At 49.6% G+C, this 20,761-nt stretch overlaps 1 protein-coding gene and 2 pseudogenes across 1 annotated transcript; 1 reads left to right on the plus strand and 2 right to left on the minus strand.

Annotated features, from left to right (window-relative positions):
- LOC101123072 (myeloid-associated differentiation marker-like) overlaps positions 1-20,761 on the minus strand; it is a 115,468-nt pseudogene that overhangs the window by 28,571 nt on the left and 66,136 nt on the right.
- Positions 1,036-19,132, plus strand: LOC101123328 (cytochrome c-like). Its single transcript, XM_042235655.2, has one exon. The coding sequence runs from the start codon at positions 1,105-1,107 to the stop codon at positions 1,420-1,422; it is 318 nt and encodes a 105-aa protein (XP_042091589.1). The 5' UTR covers positions 1,036-1,104; the 3' UTR covers positions 1,423-19,132.
- Positions 11,797-12,733, minus strand: LOC114109120 (myeloid-associated differentiation marker-like; annotated as a pseudogene).

Genomic DNA, 20,761 nt, shown 5'->3' on the forward strand with positions numbered 1-20,761 from the left:
CTTGCACAGTGATGGCTGGCTTCCTTAACGTAAAGCGACTTTTCTTCTACCCAGTGCTTGTCTCTCTGTATTGGCTTCTTCAGCGAAGAGCAGCCTGAGCCTGAGCTGGGGGACAGTGTTGGGCATCCAGGCAGGAGTCAGGTCCCTGGGGCTCCAGCCCTTCCAGCTCCCTCTGTGACGAGGAGAGGAGTGCAGCTGGGAAGGCCGGGAAGGATCTACAGGGTTGAGCCAGCAGCTGCTTACTTTGTTAGTTTCCAGGATTTCTTCTGTCCCTCCCCACTGCTCGCTCACAGCCTGCTTTCACTTTCTGTTGAGAGACTGAAAACTGGCCTCTGAAGGAGCAGCTGAGCTCTTGACTGAGTGAGTGGAGGGTGTGCGCCCTGGAAGCCCCCCATTCCCTCCTGTTTGGGCAAATCATTTGCCCTTTGCAACTTTGTGGTCAGTCTGGACACCACAGGACATGGCTTGTTGATGACTCTGTGTGTGCCTCTTCTTGGAGAAGAATTTGTTTATTTGAAATATGTTCTAGGGGAGCAAGCAAAGTGAAGCGAGGGGGCCATATCTACCCCTTCTAGAAGTCCACTGGGACGCATGTTGGCCGATTGGCAAAACTAGAGTATGACTCTGTAACCAAGAAGAAAAATGAGTTTTAAATTTTCATACATCCTAAGCCATGTATGTTTTCTAGTCTAAAGAACAGTGTATCCCCTGAATGGGTCTCTAAATTCCTCCACTCTTTTGCAGTTAGAACTGATTTGTTAAATATTGGTTCAATTCAGTTCAGTTCAGTCGCTCAGTCATGTCTGACTCTTCGTGAGCCCTTGAAGCGCAGCACGCCAGGCCTCCCTGTTCACTCAGACTCACGTCCATCGAGTCCATCCAGCCATGTCATCCTTGGTTGTCTCCTTCTTCTCCTGCCCCCAATCCCTCCCAGCATCAGGGTGTTTTCTCCCATGAGTCAACTCTTCGCATGAGGTGGCCAAAGTACTGGAGCTTCAGCTTTCGCATCATTCCTTCCAAAGAAATCTCAGGGCTGAGAAAGCGGGACGTTCGGCTTGTGAGCGGGAACTTCTCTGTCGCGCACAGAAAAAGAACGATTTAAAAATGGGTGATGTTGAGAAGGGCAAGAAGATTTTTGTTCAGAAGTGTGCCCAGTGCCATACTGTGGAAAAGGGAGGGAAGCACAAGACTGGGCCAAACCTCCATGGTCTGTTTGGACGAAAGACAGGTCAGGCTGCTGGGTTTTCTTACACAGATGCCAACAAAAACAAAGGTATCACCTGGGGAGAGGAGACGCTGATGGAGTACTTGGAGAATCCCAAGAAGTACATCCCTGGAACCAAGATGATCTTTGCTGGCATTAAGAAGAAGGGAGAGAGGGAGGACTTGATAGCTTATCTCAAAAAAGCTACCAATGAGTAATAGTTGGCCACTGCCTTATTTATTATGAAACAGAAGTGTCTCATGACTTTTTATGTGTACCATATTTAAATTGATCCTCATACACTAGAATTCAGATCATGAATGGCTGATGGAATAATTCTGTTGGACAGTCCTGATTTAAATAAGATTGGTCTGTGGCTAAACAAATATGGTCAGCTTTTTTAATTTTGATAGTAATTCCGGTTCAACAAGTACTATCACTTTTCCCATTCTAAACAGATGATTGAACTTGAATAAGGAATATGAAACTTTTTAGGGAGATGGTGCATTCCTTCTCAAAACCTATAAGAGATTTGTTTTATATTTAGATTTCTATAACTGGTTATATTAATATATTTAAATACTGAAAAGGTCCCTTCACTGTCTCATAGAACAGAGGAGGATTCACACGTGTTTCAAGTTGTGTTCATTAGCCTGTTAAGGCAAGGATTGAAAATACACTGACAAAGTCCACTTTATCTGTTTGGTTTTATAAACTATGCCAATTTAATTAAAATTCTCTATCTAAAAAAAAAAAGAAAAAAAAGAAATCTCAGGGCTGATCTCCTTCAGAATGGACTGGTTGGATCTCCTTGCAGTCCAAGGGACTCTCAGGAGTCTTCCCCAACACCACAGTTCAAAAGCATCAATTCTTTGGCGCTCAGCTTTCTTCACAGTCCAACTCTCACATCCATACATGACTACTGGAAAACCATAGCCTTGACTAGACGGACCTTAGTCGGCAAAGTAATGTCTCTGCTTTTGAATATACTATCTAGGTTGGTCATAACTTTTCTTCCAAAGAGTAAGCGTCTTTTAATTTCATGGCTGCAATCACCATCTGCAGTGATTTTGGAGCCCCCGAAAATAAAGTCTGACACTGTTTCCACTGTTTCCCCATCTATTTCCCATGGAGTGATGGGACCGGATACCATGATCTTCGTTTTATGAATGTTGAGCTTTAAGCCAACTTTTTCACTCTCCTCTTTCACTTTCATCAAGAGGCTTTTTAGTTCCTCTTCACGTTCTGCCATAAGGGTGGTGTCATCTGCATATCTGAGGTTATTGATATTTCTCCCATTAATCTTGATTCCAGCTTGTGCTTCTTCCAGTCCAGCGTTTCTCATGATGTACTCTGCATAGAAGTTAAATAAGCAGGGTGACAATATACAGCCTTGGCGTACTCCTTTTCCTATTTAGAACCAGTCTGTTGTTCCATGTCCAGTTCTAACTGTTGCTTCCTGACCTGCATACAGATTTCTCAAGAGGCAGGTCAGGTGGTCTGTATTCCCATCTCTTTCAGAATTTTCCACAGTTTCTTGTGATCCACACAGTCAAAGGCTTTGGCATAGTCAATAGCATTAAACATGATATCTGTTCTTCCTGAGTGAAGTAACCTCCTACCAGGACGTGGGCTGGTTTCATGTCCTTCCCCAAATCACATAAACACTGACCTCCAACCCTGATCTCCTCAAAACAGCCCTTGGAGCTTCTTGAGAGACTGTCTCCCCAGTTAAACTTCTCAGGTTGGTTCCAATAAAATTTCCAATTCTTTCTTTGGTTGTCTGACTATTGGCTAATTTTTTATCCACAAAAGCAAGTATGCATTGGCCTCTTCAAGTCTCAGTGCAAGAACCTCATATTCTTATATTTTTCTAAATCAAATTGAACACAACCCTGGGACCTCACTTCCCAGGAGGATGGAAATGTCTCTGCTGCTACTGCTGCTAAGTCGCTTCAGTCGTGTCTGACTCTGTGCGACTCCATAAACGGCAGCCTACGAAGCTCCCCCCTCCCTGGGATTCTCCAGGCAAGAACACTGGAGTGGGTTGACATTTCCTTCTCCAATGCATGAAAGTGAAAAGTGAAAGTGAAGTCACGCAGTCGTGTCCAACTCTTCGGGACCCCATGGACTGCAGCCTTCCAGGCTCCTCCATCCATGGGATTTTCCAGGCAAGAGTACTGGAGTAGGGTGCCATCGCCTTCTTTGGAAATGTCTCTGCGCTTCAATAAAAGAATTGCCCAGGGTGGGCTCACATGAGGGACTCGCTGACCAAGCCTCACGGTTCATGGGATGGCTGCTCTATTCCTCCTGTTGAGAAATTGGGAAAAGATTTCAAAATCGGGAAAGAAGTACAGCAAGGTTGTATACTGTCACCGTCCTAATTTAACTTTAATGCAGAGTAGATCATGCAAACTGCTGCGCTGGATGAAGCACAAGCTGGAATCAAGATTGCGGGGAGAAATATCAATTAGCTCAGGTATGCAGATGACAACACCCTTATGGCCAAAAGCGAAGAAGATCCTAAGAGCCTCTTGATGAAAGTGAAAGAGGACAGTGAAAAAGTTGGCTTAAACTCAATGTTCAGAAACCTGAGATCATGGCAACTGGTCCCATTCCCTCATGGCAAATAGATGGGGAAACAAAGGAAACAAGGAGAGACTTTATTTTCTGGGGCTCCAAAATTACTGCAGATGGTGACTGCAGCCAAGAAATTAAAAGACGTTTGCTTCTTGCAAGAAAAGCTATGACCAACCTAGACAGAATATTAAAAAGCAGAGACATTCCTTGTCAACAAAGGTCCATCTAGTCAAAGATATGGTTTTTCCAGTAGTCGTGTACGGATGTGAGAGTAGGAATATAATGAAAGCTGAGCGCTGAAGAATTGATGCTTTTGAACTGTGGTGTTGGAGAAGACTCTGGAGAGTCCTTGGACAGCAAGGATCCAACCAGTCCATCCTAAAGGAGATCAGTCCTTAGTGTTCTTTCGAAGGACTGATGCTGAAGCTGAAGCTCCAATACCTGACTCATTGGAAAACACCCCGATGCTGGGAAAGATTGAAGGTGTGAGGAGAAGTGGATGACAGAGGATGAGATGGTTGGATAGCATCACCGACTCAATGGATGTGAGTTTGAACAAGCTCCGCGAGTTGGTCAGAGAAGGCAATGGCACCCCACTCCAGTACTCTTGCCTGGAAAATCCCATGAACAGAGGAGCCTGGTAGGCTGCAGTCCATGGGGTCATTAGAGTCAGACACGACTCAGCAACTTCTCTTTCACTTTCATGCATTGGAGAAGGAAATGGCAACCCACTCCAGTGTTCTTGCCTGGAGAATCCCAGGGAGAGGGGAGTCTGGTTGGCTGCCGTCTATGGAGTTGCACAGAGTCGGACACGACTGAAGTGACTTAGCAGCAGCAGCTGCGAGTTGGTGATGGACAGGGAAGCCTGGTGTCCTGCAGTCCATGGGGTCACAGAGAGTCGGACTTTACTGAGTGACTGAACTGAGCTGAACTGAGGTTAAGGGCCATTTGTCACAGTTCCAAGGCCGGTCCAGTCCCCTCACTGTGGCAGTCAAAAGAAAGTGTAATCATCCTGTATTTAGTTCAAGCTTCTCATCACAGGGGCTTCCTTGATGCTCAGATGGTAAAGAATCCTCCTGCAATGCAGGAGACCCAGGTTTGATCTTGGGAAGATTCCCTGGAGAAGGGAATGGCAACCCAACCCAGTAGTCTTGCCTGGGAAATCCCATGACAGATGAGCAGGGTGGGCTGCAGTCCATGTGGTCACAAAGAGTCAGACACAACTGAGTGAGATCCCCTTAGTCTTCTAGTCTTAGAGGAGGAGCAGCTGGACCCCAGGGATGGCAGCACCTGTCCAGAGTCACCCTGTGTGTGGCAGAGTCAGAGTCAGGACCCAGGTGTCCTGTCCCCAGGCCGGCTGTCCATTCATGGCCCCACGCTGCTTGTGACAAGTGTGGCAGCAGCATCCTCCAGGCTGGGATTCTGCCGCGTCCACCCTCGTTCTGCACAAACCTGCCCCGTCCCCCTGAGGAGGGGGGACGCTCAGCACTCACTGCTGCTGAGTCAGTTTCCTCATTTGCTAGATGGGGGAGGGCTGCCAGCGACCCCTGGCCCTCCCAGCCCCCCTCTTCCCGGGGTGCCTGGACTTGCCAGTCCTGGAGACTCAGATGTGGAGATGGCAGCCGGCTCCCTCCCTCTGGCCACCCTCTCTGCTTGTTCCCTCTTGGCTGCTGGGCCCTGTTGATTGGTCACATCCTCCCTGATTACACAGACCCTCCTTCCCCACGACCTCTGCTTGGTGGGGACCATGTTTCTCTCTCACAACCTGAGTTTCCTCAGTCACTTCCCAGGGGTCCAACTCTCCAGTGATTCTTGTCAAAACGAGAAACTACATCCAGGCGCCCCCACAGTCTGAGGTCTCCCAGACTCCCTTGTTCCGTCACGTTCTGGACTTTCCACTTCTTCAGAGTCCAGCTCAGCAGCCCGAATACTCTTGCCCTGTTTAGGAAACTCATGTTTCCTTTAGGAAAAGCAAATTCCTTTCTGCTGGGCATATAGAGAGCTGACCATAAGCAGGGGAAGATGAAACAGAAGCCCAGAGTGAAGAGAGAGGCAGATCTGGGGTCCGTGACTGGATTCAATCACATCTGCTCTGACTCCAAAGCAGACAGGCTGGGGGAGGAGCTGAGAGATGCCCACACAGGCCTGTCTCCAAAGGCAGAGCGAAGGGAGATGCCTTGGGTCCAGAGGTCTGTGGAGGGGAAGCTGGGGCCCCCAAACCCACCTACTTGGTGACCAGGGCCTACCCCGCCCTTCAGCACACACAGTTGATGGAGAAGACCTCCATCAACAAGGCGTTTCCTGATGATTGACAGCAGGGGCTGATGGGAACAAAAAGATATAGAATAAAATTTTTAATTATCTACTTATTTTACCTGATTCCAGAAAATCAGGAAGCACTAGCAGAAAGCAACAGGTACACAGAAACACACATACGTGTGACCTCACACTCAAGCAATGCAATTTCTTTCACAATGGAAGCAGCAACAACCACCCCACCCCCAACCCCCAAACCACCTACCCAAGAAAATCTCAAAAGAAATTTTCTCTTTCAGAACAAGTCACCCAATAAGTTTTGGTCTCCTAAACAGAAGATATAAAAAGAAAGAAAGAACAAAAAATTCCAGGCTAACATCACGTTAAGGCTGCAGTGGCCACGCTCTTCTCCCTGCAGAGGCAGGACCTTCTGTTTTGATCACTGAGGCAGGAGGCCCACATCGCTGCCCCTCTCCAACACTGCAAGCAGGTGTCTGCAAGTCCCTGGGCTTCTTCACCAGCTCCTTTTCTGATTCTCCAGAGATTGGTTGGCGGTGGAAGTTATCCCAAATTCCTTTAAGGTGCCCTCTAGGCAGCCAGTGTGAGGCTGAGCATCTGTGGGGTCCAGGGATCCAAAATCTCTGCTTCAGGACTCTTGCCCATTGGGAATCAGTGACCTCCAGATTTTTTTTTTTTTACTTAAAGGGGAGGTGCACTATACACTCCCTCCTATTGGGAGAAAGGAGGCCCGATGCCTAGCTACCCACCCTCACTCCTTCTCGTCCTCATCCAGTCCGATGGCTTTAAGACTCCACTCAGCGGACAAATACGCCTGTGCCCCAAGTGTGTGCCCGGCAGTTTTCTAGACACTGGACAGAGAGCAGAGAAGATGAGCAGTAGGTTGCCCATCATGGAGCTTATCCTCTAGGACACGAGATAGAAAATCTGAGAACCAATGGGCAACATCATGTCCGTGGGTGATAAATACTATGATAAAGGGAAAAACGGGTGAAAAAGAGAGTTATTGGAATGTAGGGATGGGCAAAGCTGCTGTTTTAGGTGGTTGGAGGTCAGGCCACTCTATGGATGTGACCCACCCCTCACCAAGAGATTCTGATTCATTGGAGCTGAGTGAAGTGAATTGGTTGTATGATGATAACTCCCCAATTCTGGCCTCCAGAGCTGATCTCTACAGGGACCCTGAGTCATATGCAACTGCCTCCTGATCACTCCCTCCGGATGTCTCAGGACACCTCACACTCACCATGTCTGGTCCCATCTCCTGAAGCCCCCTAGCTCCAGCACACACAGACCCTTCCTCGTCTGTCCCATCTCAGTCGATGGCACCACCTTCACAGATGCTCTTCACAAAATACTGTGAATCCACACCACACACACACACACACATACACACACACACACACACACACACACACACACACTCTTCCCCCTCCCTAGAGCATCCACTTGATCTTGATCCAGATCCATCCAGCCCTCTCACCTGTGCTCCCCTCATAAGCTTCCCACTGCTCCCTCTATTTCCATTCTTCCCGTCAAAGTCGGCTTGGGCTGAACTCAAACTAAGTTACCTTTGCCGGTTTTTCTTTGCTACCTCAAGTTGCACAATGTCACCTCCAAAACCCTGTAGGTTCTCACCCCTTTCTACCTCTCCAGCTTCATCGCCTCCCTCCCTCCCTCCAGTCACTGAGAATGACTTCCAGTTCCTCTTGGTCACCTGAGGGCCTTCCCTGCTACATGTCTACACACACCCGGACCCTGAACGGAGACCAGAACTCAGCCTGGAACATAGTAGTCCTGTGTTCAGTCAATGTCACTCTGAGCCTCAGTTTCCTCATCCAGAAAATGGAGATAATAGCACCAGTTTTAAAAAATTTATTTATTTTTTATTAAAAGATAATTGCTTTACAGACAGCACCGGTTTTTAAAGGTGAAGATTCTTGATTGCCTCCTGCAGAAAACACCTCTAGCAACTTAGGCAGAGAATGACTCTACTAGAAGGCTGGTAGAGAATTATTAGGGCGAGCCGGGCCTGAGAGCAGGCTTAGACCAGGAAGGGCGGGTGCTGGGCAGCTGGGGCACAGGCAAGTGCAGCTGTCCAGGCACCATGGCCCCTGGCCGCAGACTCTGGATGCTACTGCAGGCCCCAGCAGAAGGGATTCTGACCTGACCTGGTGTCTGCGTATCACCTGCTCCTTAGGTGTGTGTCCAGACTTCACATGGGGGCAGGTCAAATATTTACCTGACCTTTGAGTTTCTTATTGAAGGTGAGGCCCAGTTTCTCATCGAGATTTTCAGGATGGAGACATCCTCAAATATGAGGTGGGGGGAAGTTCAGGTTCTCAATTGTTCTTCTCCCTGGCGATGTTCATGATACAAGGCCATGGGAAAGCTGGGAGAATTAAAAGAGAAAACAAAGGAATCACTGATTCTTAAACATTTCCCCTAAAGGCAGAAGGGATGGAATGTATCCTGGTCAGTAGATCCAGGCAGGAAGGAGCCTGAGGTCATAAGCTCGTGTTAACACTTATTCAATAAACTCCTGCAAGGTACCAGGCCTTCTTCTCAGCACTGGGAAAAAAACTTCAGTGAACAAAGGACAAGATACCTCTACTTTGTGGATCTATATTCTAGAGTTTATCTTTGAAGCCTCATGTTTTCCATGAAAGCAAATGTGGGATATTGCATTCCTTTCTATAATACCCCATAATAATATACTCTTAACATATCAGACTTGTTTCAATGCAAAAGTAACGACTTCCTACTAATGGGCTGGTGGCTGAGCCATGCTATTTGCTTGAAGATACAGAAAATGGAGGCTTTATGTGCCTATAGTTAAGCACATTGTGGTTGACACATGAACAAAACTGCATCTGAGTTCGTGTGATGGGGAGTAAAAACCTGGGGAGCCATGACCCTGTGGGAGAGGGTCATAGGGTCAGAGAGATGATGGAGGGTCCTGGGGTCCTGCCAGCCTCTGACAAGGTCCAGGAACAGAGTGTTCAGGAAGCATCTCCTGCCTGGTGTAGCAGAAAGCACAGCAGGCTCTCTTTAGGGTTTTGCATAAGCAGTGGTCCCCACTAGCAGTGGGAGTGTGCCTGGGGGCGCTGGTCAGGCTGATGGGCAGAGCACTGGAGGGATTTATGGAAACAGATGCTGGTTGGAGTTGGGGGGTGAGGAGATGGGCTTGAGCTAAGCTCCCCCACCCCCACCACTTCTGCATCCCTGGTCAGAAGCAGACCCAGAAAAGACCAACTGGGCAAACCCTCACCAGCCCAGCCTGGCTCCAGAAGAGACCTCGGATGACAGCTCAGAGGTTCTGTTGGCTGAGAAAGGGGCCCTGAGGACTTGGGCTGCAGCGGGGCTGCTGTGGACACAACAGTTACAAGAGGTCGTATGTGTCGTGCTCACTGCAAGTCGGGCTCTGCTGCTGATTCATTTGTTCCTGCCAGCAGCCCTTGAAATATGTTCTCAGTCCCCATTTTCACAGGCACAGAGAGGTCAACCGATCATGATTAGAGATGTTTAGGTGTCAGAGCTGAGATTTGAACCCAGTCATGTGGGTTTAGGACCTTAAAATCTGCTTGGATTTGATTTGTACCTTAGACCCAAAGGGAGAGAGTGGCCAATATGCTTTTCAGCGCCAACAGACTGACTCGGTGACATCACCTCCATTCCATTCATCTTCAGGGATATTATTAATGTCATCCCCACTGTACAGACGATTCTGAGGCTCAGAGAGTGTGTTATGTTTTTTGCTCAAGTTCACACAGTTACTTCCTGTCAGAGCCCAGATGTGAATATAGGTCTGTCTCCCTGCAAAGCTCAGCAAGTCATAAGCAGAAAAAGAAAAACGTGTTAATCGCTCCGTCGTGTTTGACTCTTTGCGACCCTACAGACTGTAGCCCCCCCAGGCTCCTTCTGTCCATGGAGTTGTCCAGGAAAGAATACTAGAGTGGGCAGCCATTTCCTTCTCCAGAAGACCTTCCCAACCCAGGGATAAAACATGAGTCTCCCACATTGCAGGCAGATTCTTTACCATCTGAGCCGCCAAGGAAGCCCCAGCAGGGAACAGAGCCACAGTAAGTGCTGAGCCCCTTCCCTCTTCTCTTGGGTCCAGGATTCATCTCCTGGCTCCCGTGTGTCCTGGTCTGGCTCTAGTGCCCCACCCAGAGGTCCTGTGGCTGAGTTCCCATCCCAGCCAGACCACTTCCTGTTGGCAAGTTAGCCAGAACATGACAGAGAGGGTCCAGACCCTAGGGAGGGCCTGATTGGAGCCTGGCCTGAATCTCCTCGGCCCATCAGTCTTCCTAGAGACTTTTCCACAGAACAGCCACACAGACAAGGGTCCACGTGGATTGGCAGTCGATGCCTGGCTCCCGAGTAGGTGCCTGAGGCCACCCGAGTGCCGAGTCCCTTTTCTCTCCACTCAAAGGTGGACTATGGAAGGTTGATTTTGTGATTTTTCCAAGAAACTGGGCAGAGAATGGGAACATCTGTGCCCCGGGATGTGTTCTGGATGCGGCTCAGGACACAGTCTGGAGGACGTCATCTGGAGTCACCCTGCCTGGGGGAGGCTCTGGCAGGCCTTCGAGAAGGGAGCCTCTGGCCGCTGCCCCAGGAGACAGGGAGCCCAGACCAGGCAGGGAGCAAGAGAAGGGCTTGAGGCTTGGGCAACGGGAGGTCTTTTACATCACCTGTGTGTGCTGAAGGGCTTGGGGAGCCCCTAGCCACTCAGCAAGGGGGACTGGGGACCACAGCTCCCCCTCCCCAGACCCCTGGACCAAGGTGCCTCCCTTCTGCCTGCTTTGGAGACAGGCCTGTGCAGGCGTCTCTCAGCTCCTCCTGCAGCCTATCCATCAAGGCTGCAGGGAGCATGGAGACCATCTGCCAACTATCCCTCCCCTGACCCTTCTTCTCCAGTTGGTATATTTTTCAAAAATAAATTTTATTTTTTTAAGAAGGGAATCTTTACATGGTTCCAAATAAAAATATTCTGAAAAAGCCATATTCTGAGAAACCTCACTTCTACCTGTGGCTCCATCCACTCTCTCCTCAGTTTCCCTCCCCAACCCGGACCAGGTAACTATTCCAGTGCACTCAGGGGAGTCCTTCCTGTGCTTCTTGATGCAAGTCAAGCACATACAGCTGTATTTAATATTATTTCCCCTCATTTTTATTATATAAAATATAGTGTGCTCCATGTTGACTTATGTCTTAGCTATCTTTATTTCATGTCTCCTGGAGATATTTCCCTGTCACTGTTGCAGAGTATCCCTCTTGCACTATATCATTATTTATTAATCCACATCCTAAAGATGAACACCTGGGTTATTTTCAATCTTTTCTATCTTACTTTTGAATTTGATCTTGAGTGGGAGCTTGATTTATGCCAGACTGCTCTGATCAGGAGAAGGTAAATGGGGAGAGGTGGTCAGGACACAGGAAATGAGAAAAGCAAGGATGACCGGGAAAGGGGCAAAAGGTAGAAAAATGTAGAAGAAATGAGAGAAGCAAGAGAAAGAAGCAAAACAGAATGTGGGCAACCACACAAGATAAGAACAGAGCAGGAGGAGGGAAGGAAATAGAAACTAGAGTGAGATGAGTGGAGAAGCATGCGAGGAGGGAGAGAGGAGAGCCAGGAAGAGGCCATCAGAGGATGTCAGAGCTCGGTGAGGATACCTCCTGTGAGCAGGGGGGTCAGGAACACTGGACTGGACCTCAGTCCCTACAGAAACCTAGCAGGTCCAGTACACCAGGTCAGCCACGTAAACCAGCAGGTTGACGGCTGTTGGGATGGCCACAGCCAGTCGCTGGTCCCAGAAGCACATGTCGTAGTTGAGCCCATTGATGCAGCCCATATCACTGGACTGCTGGGGCTGTCTGCCAAACTCCTCATTGAACTGGTAGAGCGGCCAGAGGACCAGAGCGCTGACATAGAGCAGGACAGAGAGCAGGCTGAGCACAAGCTGGAAGAGGGGGAAGGGCCCGGGCAGCCTGCATTCCCATTCGCCCAGGTTCAGCAGGATGGCCAGGCTGTTGGGATGAGGCAGATGGAGTACACGGCCATACTCCACTCCAGGGCCGGCTGGTGCAGTTACAGGGAGGTGTTGCTGATGAAGGCGAAGATGAAACCAGCCATAAAGGTCTCCAGCACCTTCAGCAGGCCTGGCATGGTGAGCACATAGCAGGAGGTCTCTTTGAACCCGTAGGTGGTCCACGTGCAGGCTACTTACATGGCACACAGCACAGATGTGACAGAGAAGAACCTAGAGGCAGTGACGGCCCGGTCCCGGTAAGGACCATCAGGCAGGACCTGCACAAAGGCGACAGAGTAGGTGATGGGGGCCGAGAGACAGAGGAGGGTGGTGCAACAGGTGTAGGTGACAGAGAAGCTGCACCAGAAGAAAGGAAAGAAGGACCAGAGTGCACATAGTCGACTATGGAGATGATGAGCGTCACAACGAAGCAGACGCACCAGAAGGACATGGACCAGTTACCTGGGGCCCCTGTCCAGATGCCCATGTCGGCCACCAGAGAGAAGGCCACGCAGGTGGAGAAGAGCTGTGGCGGGCGGAGGCAGAGACAGCAGCACGTGACCTCCAAGAAGCCCCTGTCTCCGATGTCACCCCAGTGCACATGGTGTTGCGATGGTCTGGCTGGTGGTGAATTGAGTCAGCCGCCTGGAACAGGCTCAGAGCCCTGTGATGGCTGAGGCTCAGGATCTGTGGAGCTGGAACCAATGGCTCAGACACTTGGGTAACAACACAGCCGCTCCAGAATGGTTCTCCCCACCCATCACCCTCGGCCTTATCAGGAGACTGTTATCCCCAAATCTCACAGCCATGTCTGGTCTGGCCCCAAACTATGGACATCTGGGGCCTCTTGTGCTGATACCACTATCTTTTGGGGTTGTAAAGTAGAATCATCCTTACGTACAATCTCAAATCTTCAAGTCTCTCAAAATTGAAAACGATTTCTTAAAATTTCATTTGGTAGCAGAACGTACATGAGACAATTCATGGTCTCACGGTTCTCCGTCTCCCCCTCAGAGAGGACCCAGAAGGCCCTGGCCCCCTAATGCAAGCTTGGTTTGCTCCAGATTAGGGGCACAAACCAGTTTGTACTGGAGGTGGCCCCGAGGATTTGTTTTGCTTTTCTTCATGGCGTTTTCTGGAAGACATGGTGTAGAATCAGTGTTGTTTCTTCCCGAAGGGTTTGGAAGCTGCAGTGGTTTAATTTCACAAGAAAATCCAGATTTCCTGCTCCTTTAGAAACCTCAGGAGACCTGGTGTCACCAGGCTGTGTGCCCTTGGGGTGGGGGGAGTAGCTGGAGGTGAGCAGCAGCTACAGCCTCTTTCAGTTCAGTTCAGTTCAGTCCAGTTCAGTTCAGTTCAGTCCAGTTCAGTCACTCAGTGGTGTCCGACTCTTTGCGACCCCATGAATCGCAGCACGCCAGGCCTCCCTGTCCATCACCAACTCCTGGAATTCACTCAAACTCACGTCCATCTAGTCGGTGATGCCATCCAACCATCTCATCCTCTGTCATCCCCTTCTCCTCCTGCCCCCAACCCTCCCAGCATCAGAGTCTTTTCCAATGAGTCAACTCTTCGCATGAGGTGGCCAAACTATTGGAGTTTCAGCTTTAGCATCATTCCTTCCAAAGAACACCCAGGACTGATCTCCTTTAGAATGGACTGGTTGGATTTCCTTGCAGTCCAAGGGACTCTCAAGTGTCTTCTCCAACACCACAGTTCAAAAGCATCAATTCTTTGGCGCTCAGCCTTCTTCACAGTCCAACTCTCACATCCATACATGACTACTGGAAAACCATAGCCTTGACTAGATGGACCTTTGTTGGCAAAGTAATGTCTCTGCTTTTGAATATGCTATCTAGGTTGCTCATAACCCTCCTTCCAAGGAGTAAGTGCCTTTTAATTTCATGGCTGCAATCACCATCTGCAGTGATTTTGGAGCCCCCCAAAATAAAGTCTGACACTGTTTCCACTGTTTCCCCATCTATTTGCCATGAAGTGATGGGACCAGATGCCATGATCTTAGTTTTCTGAATGTTGAGCTTTAAGCCAACTTTTTCACTCTCCTCCTTCACTTTCATCAAGAGGCTTTTTAGTTCTTCTTCACCTTCTGCCATAAGGGTGGTGTCATCTGCATATCTGAGGTTATTGATATTTCTCCCGGCAATCTTGATTCCAGCTTGTGCTTCATCCAGCCCAGTGTTTCTCATGATGTACTCTGGCCTTTTTACAGTTTCCCATTTATATCTTTGTGTAGTTTTCTATATTCCTCTTATTCTCCTGTATAATCTACATAAACAGGTCTATGATCATCTCACGTGTGCCCATTTCCCCCTCTTTGGTATGGCCAAGCTTCCTGCCTGTTCACAGGAGAAACCACCCCTTCATCCAGGGAGCATCCGTGTTCTCAACCTCTCGTACAGCCTTCAACACATGTCAGAAGCTTTGAAACTGTAGTTAGACACGTGTTTGCATGCATGCACACATGCCTGTAGGGAGTATCTGTATCTTCCTTTTTTTCTGTTTTGTAAACATAAGACTGTGTCATGCACAGGGCATCTTGTTTTCCACCACCCCTGGCAGGTGCCGCTGGTCCTCTCCAGGGGCCCTAGTCTTCTCCATCCCCTTTACTTATTTCGTTCCCTCCTGGCTTCTTCCTGGCTCCTGTGGGCATTTGGAGTGACCCCCCTTCTCTAGATTAGTGGACCCTCCCCTGTGAGTCTCAGACACTGAGACAAGGGGTCCTGGGATCCATGTGACCACCATACTCTAAAGCAGGAGGTTGGCAAGCTTTTCTGGAAACTTAAAAAAAATATGACTAATATATTTTTCACTTCTGGAAATTCATTTTGTTCTGCTAGGGCTACTGCGGCAAATTATCATAAACCCGATGGCTTAAAACCACAGAAACGTATTCTGTCACAGTTCTGGAGGCCAGCGTTGTGAAACAAGGTGTCAGCAGGGCTGCTCTGCCTCTGATGCCCCAGGGCAGGGCCCCTCCTTGTCTCTTTTAGCCTCTGGAGGCGCCTTGGCCCATGGCTGTGTTACTGAGCTCAGGCTTGTCTACTCAATCCTCAAGAAGCCAAACACTGAGAGATGAGTGTCGGGCTTTGTCTGGGACGAGGTGCCGCTCCTCTGCTGTGAACACAATCATCACCCACGTCTGTGCATCAGCCCATGTTGGGCGGTGGGTTAAAAAAAATACCAATGAATGTTTCCACCATTTTTTGTAGATCAACTTGGAGGATGGTTTTTTCCAGTTTAGCAGGTCTACGTTGAGAAGGAGATCATATGTCCAATAACAGTCACAGACTTTTCTCCTGCACTGAAACCTCCTGCAGGGAATTGTCTTAGTGGAAATCCACCCTCACTGCCCGCCCCCGCCTCCCCACCCCACGCCATTAGGGATGCACTCTGGCCAAATTGAGTGACCTGTCAGGTCTTAAAGGGAGAGACTACTTCAGAACCCCTTTCTTCCTCAAGCAGTGGTGACACTAAGGCTGTGCCCTGCCAACACACTAGAACCCCTCCTCCTTCTGGAGACTGGAGTTGCGAGGGAGGGGGAGGGGGTGCAGAGCAGGGCAGCCCCTGCCTGGGGCATCATAGGAATCACAGAGGTCGGGGCTGGATTCAGTTCCCTAAGAAGTTGACCCCTCTTCTCCCTCCCTTGCCTGCAGCCTCCTCTGTGAACGTGACAGGCTTTTCATAGTTTAGTTTCCTTTTTGCCTGTAATTTAGTGCCTTTGTTGGAAGAATCCTAATTATGGAGTAACAGGAAGACCTGCGCATGGAGTTCCCTCCCACTTCCAGATCTTAAAAAAAGAGCTCCACCTGCAAAATACTGGAATAATTTAGAGCTCCATGCAGGGACCTACACTCTTCACGACTGAAAACATACATGGGCCAGGTTGTATTGAAAGCAGAAAACCATTTTTTTCTTGATTACTGGGCCATACCTCCAGTTTTGTCCATCTGCCAAGACGCGTGCCAGTGGACTTGTAGAAGCGATGGCTGTAGATCCCCTCCCCCCACTTCACTGGCTCCCCCAGAACAGATTTAAAGCAAACAAGCAATTCTTCCTTGGGAAGAGAGTGGTACAGAGTCACAAACACGCCATTTCCCACTTCTGCAGTGTCCAACTGGCCCCAGAGTTTCAAAGAGCAAAGAACACACCCAAACAGGTGGGAAGGGGGGCTCCTGGGACCCACACCCCTCTATTCACTCAGTCAAGAGCTCGGTGCTCCTTCAGAGGCCGGTTTCCTTCTCTTAACAGAAAGTGAAAGCACACTGTGAGCAAGGCGTGGGGAGGGCCAGGGCAATTTCCTGAATCTAACGGTTCGGCAGCTGCTGGAAAAGACCTATAGATCCTCGCTGGGACTAGCTGGCACTCTTCCCAGTGGCACTCTGCTCCTTGCTCCAGGAAGAAAGGGAGGGGCTGGAGACATGGGGACCTGACCCCTGCCTGGATGCTCATTGTCCCCAAGTCAGGCCCAGCTGCTTGTCGCTGAAGAAGCCAATACAGAGAGCTAAGTCTTGGGTTTAAGAAAAGCAGCTTTATCTTATGGAAGCCGGCAAGAGGGTGTTTCACTGCCCAGAAGAATCAACCCCCAGCACAGCAAGTCTCAGCTGGGATTTATACGAGGAGGGAAACCTAAGGGGCCACAGGCTGTGTGCCAGGGGTGCGCTGTGCTTCTATTTTGGGAGACCCCTGGGCCACCTTGCTGGATTGAGAAGGTGAGTGTGGTCCTTACTTTGTTCAGATCAGCACATCAGTTCTACTGGGTCAGTGGTCATATATTTTCTAGAGAAAAAGAACTGAGACAGAAACAGCGCTTAATCGGCAAAGCAAAACTGAAACCAGAACAGCAAACTCTGTTTAAGTGTTCATAAGCCTTTGGCTGAGAACCAAGCAAGGTTACAGTCCGGTGCCGGTGACCTGCCTGACCACCATGCTCACCATGTGCCCGTCCTCAGGTCGGGGCACCAAGCCCATCGTGGGCTTCCTCCTCCACTTGGGGCAGCTGCTCTCCACCTGTGTGCCCTTCTCGCTGGGGGCCAGTGAGGACACTCTGAAGGGGGACGTAATTAACTGGTGCATGTTCATCTGGTGCATCTGCTTCATTGTGACCCTCACCGTCTTCATAGGGGAGTTTTGTGGGCTCCGGTCCCGCTTCCCCTTCTCCTGGGACAGCTTTCTCTGTGCCCACGCCTTTTACTTCTTCATCTTCTGCCTCTCAACGTCCATCATCTTCGGCGCCACCTACATCAAGTTCTTGCCTCCAGGCTCCACCCAAAACAGGGTCATCACTGCCACTGCATTCGCCTTCGTGGCTGCTGCACTCTATGCCACTGAAGCGTTCTGCATCATATCCAGCCTGGAGGCATGGTCTGGCTCAATCCAGCCTTCCCAGGCCTGCTCAGGAGGCCCAGAGAACTATGCTAACTGGTTCTTCATCACCGTCATCAACAGCCCCCACCAGTATCAGCATCAGCCAGCCCTTGTTCGTGGTGGTGGACTTCATATGCTTCCTCCTGGAACGAGCTATGAACTTCATAGTGAAGGGGTTTGATCGAGTCAAAGACAAAAAGCTCTGTTCCCTACCTGTGTCCTGTCTGAGCAGAGGGTACTCTCTGTGCTCCTCTGCCCTAGTGCTCTGTCCACTCCACCAGTTCAACAGGAAGCTGGATGGGCAGCCCCAGCGGTCCAGTGACGTGAGCTGCAGCAACAGATGCATCTGCTCGGAGTGCGCCGGGGACCAGCGGCTGGCCGTGGCCGTCCTATCCAGCTGCTGCTTGATGAAGCCGACACTGAGCACCTGGCCTGTGAGGCTATTGTAGGGACTAAGAATTCACTTTCTAAATGAGAGGGGTTCTTTACAGAGCTGTGACGTCCTCTGATGCCCTCTCCCTGGCTCCCCTCTCCCTCCTCGCATCCTTCCCCATGCATCTCACTCTCCTTCCATTTCTTCACTCCTTCTGCGGTCTTTGCCCTGTTTTGTGTGTTTGCTCACCTTCTGTTTTGCCTTTCTCTTGCTGCCCTCATCTATTCTACACTTTCTGCTTTTTGCCCCTTTCCTGGTCATCCTTGGCTTTCCCATCTCCTGTGTCCTGACCACCTCTCCCCATTTTCCTTCTTCTGATCCATTAGGACCTGAGACCCTTTCCTTCTCTGCCCCACCTCCTAAGGTGCTGACTCCACCTCATACAGCCCTTTGTGCCACTGTTCACACCCTGGGCCTCCAGAGGGGCCTCATTGCCAAAGCAAGTCTGTCTGCCTGGGGTGCCTTAGTTGGTGTGTGTGTGTGTTGGAAGGAGGTGGGGGTTGGGGGTGAGTACCAAGGGGTATGGCCCACTTTCTCCTAGGGGATGGGGTATACAGCCCACCACTCCTTTAAGTTAAACAAAAGTCTCTGCAGGTCAGTAACTTCCAGTGGGTGGGGCTCTTGAAGTAGAGACCCTGGTCCCTAGGCCCCAGCTGGTGGTTGGCCCCATCTGACATTGGCTCCAGAATTTTTCCAAGCTTACTGAAAACCCACTGCCAGCAGAGGCCATCTTAAAGGAAGCAAAGGCTGAATGTCTCCCCATCCCAACTACTCTCTGGGAATCAAAGTAGGACCTGGTGAATGAACCCCAGAGTCTTGAAGACACCTACCTGCAGAGTTGGTGAGGGACAGCGATGTGGCCCTCCCGCCTTAGGGATCAAAAACGCAGGTCCTGCCTCTGCAGGGAGAAGGGCATCGCCACTGCTAGCATTAAAGGTGATGTTAGCCTGGGTGTTATATTTTTCTTAACTTTTATTGTCTCAAGGGCAAAAATTACTGGGTGACTATATTTTTCCATAGAAAGTTTCTTTTCAAAACTTGTTGATGGGTGGTGTTGGATGGGTGGGCACTCCTGATGCCACTGTTGAGGAAACTGTGTTGCTTGAGTTTGTGTTGTACAGACATGTGTTTCTATGGGTCAGCTGTTTTCTGATGCTGCCTCCTGCTTCTCCAGGACGCACACATAATATGATCTAAATAAATGTAAATACACATGGATTTTTTAAATTGTCTGGCATTTCTGGATACCATCAACCCTGCTATAAATCATAGATGACGCCTTGCCCTCTCTCTTACAACTGTAATGCTCTTTTTTAACCTCAATACAAAGATAAAAGAAAAAACCCACAATCCTGACATACACTAATTGCCCCAAATTTTCTCTGAGCTGGGAAGGATGGAGCAGATTTTTATTTTCACCCAAATGCTCATCTCTGGGAGCCCTTCCCAATGTTTTCCCACTCCCACCTTTCCCTGGGACCTTGGGGCATGGCCCAGTCCAAGACAAAAAGCAGTTGTGTCCCCAACACTAGACTTTCTGTCCCCTTAGCTCTTAAAGGACCAGAGCCCGGTTGACTGTATGTAATGGCGTGTCCCTGCGTGCACGCCCAGCGCCTGTTTGTCTGTGTATGTGCCTGTGTGTCTGTGCTCATAGGTGCATTTGGACCAGCAGCCTTTATAATAACTGGCGGACAGGAAGCCACCAATATTGTGCTCAGTCTCCTTTCTCAGTCACAAACCCCAGAGCCCAGCATCCTGAAGTCACCGGGACTGGAGGAGTCAGGCATCAGAGCTGTGGCGGCTGGTGGTGCAGGAAGCAGGGGAAGGCCCCCCCCCCCCCCCGCTGCCCCTCGCTCCTGTACTGGGATGAAGCATGAGCTCTTCGCCCGGGGGCGGGTGGGGTGGATGGGGAGGGCTCAGGACGTGGTTCCCATGGCAGGCAAATCTTAAGAAGCAATGAAATAAAATTCATTTTTTAAGGTAAGACAAGAAAAATTTAAACATAATTCGTCTCTCCCTCTTGTGACCTCCTCCCTGCCCTGAAGTGTGCAGTGTGCGTCTGCAGTATGTGTCAACCAGACCTCCCGAAGGGCACAAACACCTGACCCAGTAAGAGATCCGTTTCCGTTCTTCTAACCCCAGCCTTGTGACGTTATATGACACTGCCTCCTATGACCTTAGTAATGTCACTAGCCATATTACTCATGTCTACCACTTTACAAGAGTGTTGTCTCTTGCGTTAACAAATGTGTCATTGAGCCCCTGATAAACATGATGATGACCAGGTGACCTTACAGTTTTATAAGATCCATGACTCGAAATATGGGAAGAAGCAACAGGAGGGACCGTTTCTGAAGCCTGACAGACAAGTAAGACAACTGTTCCAGGGGATTTGGGCTCCTGTTACCAGAACTAGAAGAGGAACTGCACATCGAGGGGCCCATCAGTGGGATCCTCACCTGACCTGGGAAGATTCCTCCCAAACCTTGACTGAGATTAAGATGGAAACAAATAGACTGCGCGATAAAGAATGTTGCCCACCACCCAGTTCTACAAGAATCAAGTCACTAGCTGCTGCAATTCACTGACCTACAATCCACCCTGAAAGGAAGTCGTGAAAAAGGTCAGGATTGTACTTTGTACTCTGAGAAAACTGGTGAACCTGCCCTCACATACTTGGATATTTTCAGGAGGCTTTGCTATGAACCCAGTTTCCTGCATCTGTCCATGCTTAGGAAGCACTAAAAGCATGAACCATGATATCTGTTCTTCCTGAGTGAAGTAACCTTCTACCAGGACGTGGGCTGGTTTCATGTCTTTCCCCAAATCACATAAACACTGACCTCC

This window comes from Ovis aries, chromosome 18, assembly GCF_016772045.2.
Source record: "Ovis aries strain OAR_USU_Benz2616 breed Rambouillet chromosome 18, ARS-UI_Ramb_v3.0, whole genome shotgun sequence".
Lineage (NCBI taxonomy): Eukaryota > Metazoa > Chordata > Mammalia > Artiodactyla > Bovidae > Ovis > Ovis aries.